We start from the raw sequence: 9,944 nt of genomic DNA, 5'->3' as shown, positions 1-9,944 counted from the left end.
GTTTTTGAAGTCTTTCAGCAGGATGGCTTTGATTATTTTACCGGTAAGTAATACAGATAAACCAGAGAGCCAAATGATTTCACGTATGTGTTTTCAACCATGCAGTGTGCATCTTGATTGAAGTTTTAGGAGAACACTGAACGGAGGTGGTGCTTGAAGTATTTTATTCTGCTGTTGCTGCAACCAGACTTGTTTTGCTAGGGTATCTATGACCAGATGCATGCATATCTTGACAAACATAAGCAAGAACTGTAATTACCTCATAGATTGCTTTCAACCTGATTTAAACTGTTCATCTAACAAAACAGGCGAACAGTAACTGTGATCATTCTTCTTTTGATATAGACATGATGCCTCTCTTGCATAATTACGTTACTGTTGATACAGATACACTTCTGTCAGACACAAAATATCTTGAAATGATCTACAGTATGTGCAAGAAGGTAAGTAGATTCCTTTGTGATGATAAAACCTGAGATCTCTGAAGTAATACACTGTTCAAGTGGGTATTTTTTCCACAACAGCGCACTATAAGACTGAAGAATTTTGACAGCCGCTCTTAAAGCGTGATGCTATTTAACATCCTCTGTGACTCCACAAATTATTAAGGCACTGAAGCGAGATTTAAAGAGGTTGCATAAAGTTTCAGATCCATACTTTTGTTGAAAGGGATAAATTGTACACAACAAAAGCCAATTAAACAACCCAGGGTGTTGTGCATGCATGTTTCGTGTGACACACTTTGTGCATACAGGCACGCAAAACACGTGTATGTACATTGCAAAAGGTAGATGGTTTCTTTTATCTGAGATTTGTAGCCTTGCTATGGCTAGGATATCACGTACCAGATGTATGCCAGAGGCCTTACATCTGTTAGCTAAAACAGGTGGAGTAGGGATGGAAAGTAGAGGAATAGGAATGGGAAGTTACTTTCCCAAGTTCATGGCGAGTCAGTGATGAAAGCTGGAAGCAGAATTCCGACTTGGTCCAGTCACTTTTGGGCAGTGTTTCTGTTTAAGTCAGCTTCCCAGCTCCCATGTATTATGGGTTGTGGCCAACTGGGCTTGCTTTATCCCATCCATATGTAGAATACAAAACCTTCCAGAAGGTTGGCCCTATGTGAGGAAATGAATACTATTTTATAAGATGGTGTTAATATTTTATAATCTCTAATTGTAATCTGTGGGGATTGCAGTTTTCCAGTTCTGGATATCATGAGTTGTGTCTGTGTAAGAACTATGAGGAACTGTCAGCTGCCCTGACCATATTTCCTGAGTAGTTCTTTTGAAGATGTTTAAAGATTACTGTTGAATAAATCTTGCCAGTCTTTATTTGAAAACCGGTTGCAACCAAGCTGATTAGGCTGACTGTAAATACTTGGACATTATACATATAATAAAGAAGAAAATTAGCCTGTTACAACCTCTTAGCAATTAGTGTTTTATTAGCTGAGCACAGTGAACCTTTAGCACAGAAGTTTTAGGTATTGCATGGTCTCCCACTGGATATCCCAGATGTGTAAATATAATTTTTACAGAATTCAGTACATGAATAAGAAGAAACTTTTGATTTTGTGTGTGGAAATAAACCTTTGCAAGATGGCAGCTGATGCTTACACAGTTACTGTTGTAAGCTCTGCGTCCATAGAGTTACTGAATGTTTGTGCACGTAGGTGAGTTTTAGCCATCCTTCAGCAATGTTTCAGTCTCTAGTTGTGATACTGAGCTGTTGCTGTAGATCTGGCCGCTTCCCTCTAGCATTGTAACGGAGTGGGTAAATTTATATGAGCTTTTCAAAGCAAAACAGTGTATAGAGAGTACTTCTTGAGTGGATATCATCACCAGTAATTGTTATTTTTCAGGTCCTTACGGGAGTTGCTGGAGAAGACGCAGAATGCCATGCAGCAAAGCTGTTAGAAGTCATTATTCTTCAGTGTAAAGGCCGTGGCATTGATCAGGTTGGTAACAGCTTTGGTTGATAGAACTCGTATTTTAAAAAGAAGTTCTGCTCAAATACGAATTATGTATTAACAGGAGGTGTAGTGTGACTGATCATCTTGTCTTCTACCTCAGTGTCACCAGTGCTACTGCTCAATTCACAGCGCTGCAGAGAGTGCTTTGTCTCCTGAATTTAGTACACTGCACAACTCGGTGTAGTGTTTTTGTGAGTCTGGAGGAGTGCTGTTAGGAGCATCTTCCTTCTTAAAGTCGATTAATTAGATTCCAGGTTAATTCTAGATAATATGTCATGAACATTATTCAATCTGTCAAGTTAATAGCCTTGAAATAAGTAAGAATGAAGTTCCTAGAATCCAAATTAATGTCATAGATGAACCAGGGGCTTCATTATGCACATGTGGAAGTTGGAATTTGAGATATGAAATTGTGTGTTCCTGCTGTGTACGTGACAAGCACTGTATAACAGCTGTTTAAACATTTTTTGTGTGCCTTTTAATGCTTGTGGATATGGTCCCTGGAGACTTTAATTTTTAATTTATTTGAAAGAATCTTCTATAGGGAATTTTTATTTCAGCGTGGCATCTCTGAAGAGACTACTTCTTGAATAGCTGCTTTCTTGGAAAGTTAGTAATGTCACTTGACTTTGTTGCCGGTGTTAAAAAAGACAAAGCTGCTTTTTCTGGACTTCCAGTGTACACATTTCCTGTATTTATTTTTCTAAGATCGTAGGAATTGCATCTATTGTGCATTATGTAAAAAAATCCTCGTTCTCCAAGTAGATTAAATCTTTTCACTGTTTGATTTCATCTTTGTATATGACTTCTGCTGGCAATTAAAAATTATTCCCATTTTATGCCCTCTGTATTTACGCACAAGATTGGTTTTATGCCATTTCTCAACTTGAGTGTGAAATACAGAACTACAACGTTTATTTTTTCATCACTGAATTTGTACCGGTTCTCACTCTTCAGTGCATACCCTCATTTGTGGAAGCTGCGTTAGAGAGATTGACTAGAGAAGTGAAAACAAGTGAACTGCGAACAATGTGCCTCCAGGTTGCCATAGCTGCTTTGTATTACAATCCTCATTTACTATTAAACACATTGGAAAATCTTCGTTTTCCCAATAACGTGGAGCCTGTCACTAATCACTTCATAACACAGTGGCTTAATGACGTGGACTGTTTCTTGGGGTAAGTGATTCTATTTCTGAACATTATCTGAACTCTGTGATGCTCCTCTGCGTTACCTGCTTGTAAACTGTAACTTTTTCTACTCTTGTTTTGTAGACTTCATGATAGAAAAATGTGTGTGCTTGGCTTGTGTGCTCTTATTGATCTGGAGCAAATACCACAGGTTTTAAATCAAGTTGCTGGCCAGATCCTGCCAGCTTTTATCCTTTTATTTAATGGATTGAAAAGAGCGTATGCCTGTCATGCAGAGCATGAAAATGACAGCGATGATGATGATGAAGCTGAAGAAGATGAGGAAACGGGTATGGAAACTGAAACATTGCTATTACCTTGTCTTTTTCTTTTGTTTTCTAATGGAGATGCTGAGTTCCTTTGTGGAATTCTTCAGAGTTCCCTAATTCCAAAAATCAAAAGTGCAGTAGAACACTGGACACTTTTAATGACTTAAGGTGTATCTGACTGACTTTCCAGGCCCTTAAAAACTAGCTTCCTAGGCTGAGATTCTGTGTGTGTGGATGCTGTCCTTGCTGAAAGGAATTGTTACTGGGGCGTGTTTCCCATTTGGGTGAGGGGTAAGAGTCAGCAGCAGGTATTATCACAAGCTGTTCCATGAGCTGTGTGTTGACAATGACAGTTCTTGTGATACTTTTTTACTCAACTCCATTGGCCTCTATAGACTTTCTTCTTCTTACAGTCATTTCACAAACTTCCACATCTTTTGTCATCTTCTTTATATGAAGAAAATTACCTACAACTTCCGGGTACTTCTTTCTTCCATCTTTCCTTATGTTCTGCTTAAGCTTTTAGTTCTTGTTCCCTGTTTTTCTTTCCATCACCAGCCTGGTGTCTCCGAGTGTTTGGAACAGCTTTCCACACTCAAAGGAGGATCTCTTGGTTTTCATCTACTTAAAGCCCAGTTTCTTTTTGACTGTGCTGTTGAATTCTGGACTCTCCAGACTATTGTCACTATACAACATCCATACTATTTACATTTTGTATTTCTCAGGCATTCTTTTCAACAGCCTTTAGAATTATTTTCATCAAGTTATTTCAGACTTTCTTTGGTGCATAGATAATTGCTCTGCTTAAAGTTTTATCAAGCTCCAAACTATCTGTAGATACATTTTTCTGTATACTTTTTTGTGACAATAAAATTTTCCTTTCCCACTTACACAATTGCTGTGAGGGAAGAGTGTCTGGAGGGGGAAGACCATGGCACTAGGAGAGGAGTTAAAGGAGCTTTCCCCTTTCTGGCCTGCACTGCACTGTTACCATTTCCATGGCCTGTTTTGCATATTCAGCCATTTTCCTGAAGAGCTGCTCTTACTATTCTTGAGAGAAACTTTTATATGTGATGTTTCACTCAGAGGAACTGGGGAGCGACGAAGATGACATTGATGAAGATGGCCAAGAATACCTAGAAATCCTAGCAAAACAGGCAGGTGAAGATGGAGATGATGAAGACTGGGAGGAAGATGATGCTGAAGAGACTGCTTTGGAAGGCTATTCCACAATTATTGATGATGAAGACAACCCTATTGATGAATATCAGATATTTAAAACAATTTTTCAGAGTAAGTACCTTAATTTCCTTTCCTGGCCAATAATGTAGTGTATACCACTGTAAACTAGAACATGGTGAAAGCTTCAAACCAGGCTTTCCAATATGTGCTTTGAACAAGTACTTTCTTTGGAAGAGGGGAGCCATCATTAAACTTGCAGAGCACGGGAGATGCTTGAATGAATTTATGGTGGGAGGGAAGAGGTCGGGGATTGTATTTGTGTTTTTAAACATCTTTAATTATGTAACCTTAACAGAATATTATTCTGATTAAAATGGGGGTGAGTAAGCTTTGAGTTACAGAACATTTTAATGGACACTTTCCTCTTGCTTATTTTTTTTTTCTGTTGCAGCAATTCAGAATCGTAATCCTGTGTGGTACCAAGCTTTGACACAGGGTCTCAACGAAGAACAAAGAAAACAATTGCAGGACATAGCAACTCTGGCAGATCAGAGGCGGGCAGCACATGGTATTTTTTCCCCCTTTATACCATTAATTGCTTCTTTTGCTGCTTGAATGCTGTTTATGTGTTCAAGAAGCATAGTACAGAAAATGCCTATAGTTCAAGCCTGATAGTGTCTTCATCAAAGCAGGGTTGTTTCACACTCCAGAGGTGTTTGAAGTCTCTTAAGATTGTCAGGTCACAAAGCCTCAGTGCACGAATTGTATGGCCTACCACAGGTATCAATGATATTAATCGTTAATATATATTAATCAACGATAGAAGTGTCTTCATGAGGTGGCCAAGTGAATAAAAGAATATTTGCCATAATTGGTTGGATTTGAAAACAGTTGATTTGATTACCTGGAGGTGGATGAGCTCTGGGTATGGTAACAAACACATAAAGTGGCTGATAAATGATCTCGTGCTGTGACCCAGTCCAGCTGGGATAAACAATGATTCCATGGGTAGGAAGATACCAAATCATGGAAGTAGTAGCCATCTGTAAAGCTACATCCTTAAGCCTATTAAGTATTTCAGATTGTTATTCTTCAATACAGGTAATACAAATTTTAAAATACAGGAAGTGGGCAGATCTTCAGTTTTCTTTGTTTTCTTTTTTCACAAATTTTCCTAGATGTGTGAGAGTAAGCCAATATGTATCACTCTCTAAAGTCAAGGCTGAAGTTTCAGTGATCAGTCCAGTTTCATATCCTGCATCTTACTGAGCAATTACTACAAGATGTTTCAAATTTGAAGTTCGGAAATCTTCCAGTAGAAAATATTGGTAGTAAGAACGCTCATTTTCTAAGTATTTTTGTCAGAAAACAGCCTAAATTACCTTTAGAAGCTTTGAAGTGTCCAGAATGATAGACTTTTCATAGTTACAAAAACCAGTTTCACCGACCCCTGTCAAGCACTGGACATCATACTGATGAGATTATACATACTTGTGCATTTTATGGAAGAGAATGTTGGTTTTTTAAAATCTTACTCCTAGAGCAAGTTAGGTTCAGATTGTGAAGTTTAACTTCAGCGACTAAATCCTTGCAGGAAATGCTTGCGTACTATCAGAGCACATGAGATGCTCCATTTAGGCTGCCTACCACAATGGGGGACATCCTGCTGGAAGGGTCTGGAATACAGTTATCTCTCACTGATGTAGCTGAGAAGACTTTCCATAAGCTAAGAGATGGGCCTTCTGGGCGCTGTAGAGCCAGGAGGGAACGAGGTGATGCTCCCCAGGTCAGGTCCTCCCCCCATCCTTTATCTGTGACATCTTTTTCTGGCCTGTTTCCAAAGAAACGGAGACAAATGCAGATCCTCCTCTGCTCTCAGAGAAAGAGATTGCAACTATTTTGAGGAAGGAGAAAGCTCTTAGACTGGAAATAAGACATTAATAAGTGTTGTTACCTTGAGCTGGGAACAATATAAACTACTTATATTATCTATATTGTAGTATAAATATTTCTATAGAAAGGTATAGATAAAAATTCTCTCTGCACGCTTCTCTCTGCTCTTTACCAACATTATTTTCAGTTGTCCATGTATTAGTAGAGCTTGTAAAATTTACCTGCTTAGGTTTGAGGGACAAATGCATGTATACTAAAAAGTCTGGTGCTTCAGTAGCTATTTCTGCTTATATTGTTGAATTGAGATGGGAACACTGAAAATTTAGCTGATATCTGTGTACTGCTATTTTGTAACGTGCTCCGTTGTTTATTTGACTGAAAACTCTGTCAATGGTAATCAGTAAGAACTGGGCGCCCGTTGGCAAGTTTACAAGTCCAGCATTCATTCAGGTCCTGTTACTGAAACGTGAAGATTCTCATACTCGTGTCCAAAAGCTTGGGTTTTTCAAAAACACAAATTAATTTAACTGTAACGATACTGAGGTATTAAAATAAATAACCAGTCCGTGTGTTGTTTTGGGCCCAGCACATTTCCACTTCGCAGGTGCTGATGACTTCCTTGGGTGACTCCAGGTTAAACTTGGATCTTTGAGAGACTCAAAACGGTCAGTCACAAAACCTTAATCCATCTTCCCCCCTGCACACACACTAAAATATCTTCCTTCTGTTCTTTTTGTTTTGTTTTAGAATCAAAAATGATAGAAAAGCACGGAGGATACAAATTCAATGCTCCGGTTGTGCCAACTTCATTTAATTTTGGAGGCCCTGCCCCGGGAATGAATTGAATTATCACTTTTCCTGCTACTGTGTGATTGTAGTGAAGAGCTTGTGTTCCTCCCAATAGTGGTTCCAGAACTGGTTCATGTTATCTACAACTCACTCTAAACTAATTGATACATAGATTGGACGAAAGCCCCAGAAGTGGGACCTGATCATGCAACCTTATACTGGAAAGCAAACCAGAAGTTTTTTTGAAGATAGGAAGAATCTGAATTTAAAGCTTCAAATGACACTTTTGAGATCAGAAATCAAGAGGGGATGTCATGAAGGCAGCTTTTCTTTTTCTGAGGAAAAAAACCAGGCGTTGGCTGCAGGACTATTAAAAATGTCTCATTTACAGTACCAACTAGAAGGCAGACTTGATTTTTACACCTGTGGCGGTATGAGTATTTGCCCAATTTATTTCCCTTTTCTCCCTTCCTATTGGGTGTCTCTTCTTTTAATGTAAATAAGGTAATCAGATAGCCTTACTTAATCTTCATCATTTCCATTTATCAAGATTGTTCATATGTAGAATATCGGACACTTAATGTAGCACTACATAACTGATAAATCTGTAAATGAATTAGCACTTTCATATTGAAACAAGCCTGCTAGCCTATGTACAAAAATAGCAAAATGTTTGCTGTTTATAAAAAATAAAAAATAAGGGATGTATTGGGGAAAATAATTTCAAGTTATTAATTTAAAACGAACTAGCAGTTTTGTACCTGGTGACTTTGTGGTGCAGTCACCTCTGGTTGTGACTTGAATTCGGTTATGTAAAAAGGGGTTAGTGATATTTCATTGCTGCTAAAAAAACAATAGCAACACCCTCCGTGTCCTTTGTTTTTCTTAAAGATCTCACTGTGTAAGGTGAAATTGGGATACAAATGTGTGCTGTAAACACTGAGGAAAAAGATACCTTCTCTAAAGCAGGTAAAAGAGATGTGAAGTTCTGCTCTTAAGAGTCGATCGAAGGTGTGGATGCATATCTCTATATGCAATCTGTTAAAAACACAACAATTTAATTTGGCTGATTTGGGCTATGAGCTGTGAATGCAAATTTTTCCCCCTAATTTGCAAAACCTTCTTCTCCCAGCACATGGTAGTGCAGGGGCACTACTCCTGCATTTCATTCCCCCTCTTTCTGCACTGCCAGCGTTAGTGTGTGCTGTTGTCTGCCTGATCCAGACAGTGTATTTGAAGTTTTGCCAATCGTTCATTTTTGAAGCCACGATTTTCTTCCTTCAGAGTTGCTATAGTAACGAGTATTTTAGCTGGAGAGGCAAAATACAGTTCCCTCTGGGACCACTATCACAACCACTGTATGAAGAAGCCAGCAGGGAGATGCTGTGATGGGTTGGCTTAAATGCCCCCTTTTTCTTTTCTGAAAGCAAAAAATCCATAGGTTTTTGATCTTGCCTTGAGATCATTGGTGTCAGGTCTTTTAAATCAAATGTTTGGGTTTTTTTTTCTTTTGGCTGTTTTTATATAAAAAATGTCACCTGCTGTTACAACTGATATTAAACAAGCTACCTTAATTTAATGTAAGCCTCCAAAATTTAAATACAGGTTAAAAATAAACTGAGTTTATATCTGTAAAAATGAAATGCACATATATATATTATGATACTCAAAATGCAGTCTTCAGAAAATTGGTTTGTGTGGTGTGTTTTTTTGCATCAGCAGAGTAGCAGGAATCTGTGGTTGGGGGTTTTGTTGACGAGCCGACGGGCACCGTGCTCTGCCTTCTGCTTGTCGCACAGCCCCTGGCGCTTCTCCGGGCAGGGCTGATGGGATTTTTCCAGTCGCTCCTCTCTGGGCTGCCTTTCTTCGGCAAATACAATTCCCTGCACTCCGAGAGCCCGAGTCGGGGCTGTAATGCCACCCTGCCCTAGCCGAATACTAAAGGGATACTTCACAAGCAAATCGTGGACTGGAAAGGATGGATGCTCTACCTGATGTGGAAAAGCCTAAGAAATTAAGCCTGGAGTCAGAGTATCCATTGTAGCAGTGGTGCGAGAACCATGGTAGTACTTTTGAAGCTTTAGCTGCCTGGCCGTGTATTAGCAGAGATGGGCTTTTTGGTCAGTGTGTTACTCATGAGCACGTACAGGTGCACTCAGCCCCAAGGTAGTCTCTAGACAAGGTTTTCTTTTTGTAGGAAACGGTGACGGACGTCACTGCAGCGTGGCTTCCTTTTGCGTTCCTTGGCCTCGAAAAACGCCCACTTCGACAGAAATCGTTTCTGAACATCTGCTTGTTGGGTATCTGCTTATCTTGTTACGCATACCAAAAAATTACAGAGACCGTTTTGGGACGGATGAGGTACTGTTCTCATGGCAGAAGATACGACAGAGCGGCAGTGGCAAGGCTCTGTCTAGAAAGCAGATTTAAAAATTAGAGGGAAATCGCCAATTTAGTGCCATTGTCATTTCTGGAACACTTATTTTTCGAGTCACAAGTCAAGGGAAGAATTTAATCTTGGTGTGAGGAATACAGTCTTACTGCAAGGGTGCTTTTATGTGTCGCTAGACTGGTTAGCAAGGAGCATCTTTCTTAAGAATGGATCTAGAACTTCGCTTTCCTTTGCTCCAAGAAATGTATTTATATAAA

The 9,944-nt window shown here is 39.2% G+C and overlaps 1 protein-coding gene across 1 annotated transcript in view; it reads left to right on the top strand.

The window, feature by feature from the left end:
* Nucleotides 1-8,983, top strand: part of IPO7 (importin 7) — a gene marked incomplete at its 5' end in the record, with an annotated part of 27,941 nt that extends 18,958 nt beyond the window's left edge. The window contains 8 exons of the mRNA XM_010188602.1: nt 1-43; nt 346-443; nt 1,862-1,957; nt 2,930-3,150; nt 3,247-3,452; nt 4,518-4,724; nt 5,065-5,181; nt 7,254-8,983. The exon at nt 1-43 is cut by the window's left edge and continues 77 nt beyond it. Coding sequence (XP_010186904.1) covers nt 1-43; nt 346-443; nt 1,862-1,957; nt 2,930-3,150; nt 3,247-3,452; nt 4,518-4,724; nt 5,065-5,181; nt 7,254-7,351 — 1,086 coding nt within the window. The remainder of the gene's footprint in view (nt 44-345; nt 444-1,861; nt 1,958-2,929; nt 3,151-3,246; nt 3,453-4,517; nt 4,725-5,064; nt 5,182-7,253) is intronic.
* Nucleotides 8,984-9,944: the final 961 nt, after the last annotated feature.

The sequence above is a fragment of the Mesitornis unicolor genome, unplaced genomic scaffold (genome assembly GCF_000695765.1).
Source record: "Mesitornis unicolor isolate BGI_N332 unplaced genomic scaffold, ASM69576v1 scaffold54717, whole genome shotgun sequence".
NCBI lineage: Eukaryota > Metazoa > Chordata > Aves > Mesitornithiformes > Mesitornithidae > Mesitornis > Mesitornis unicolor.
This window is presented reverse-complemented; position numbering and strand designations above follow the sequence as displayed.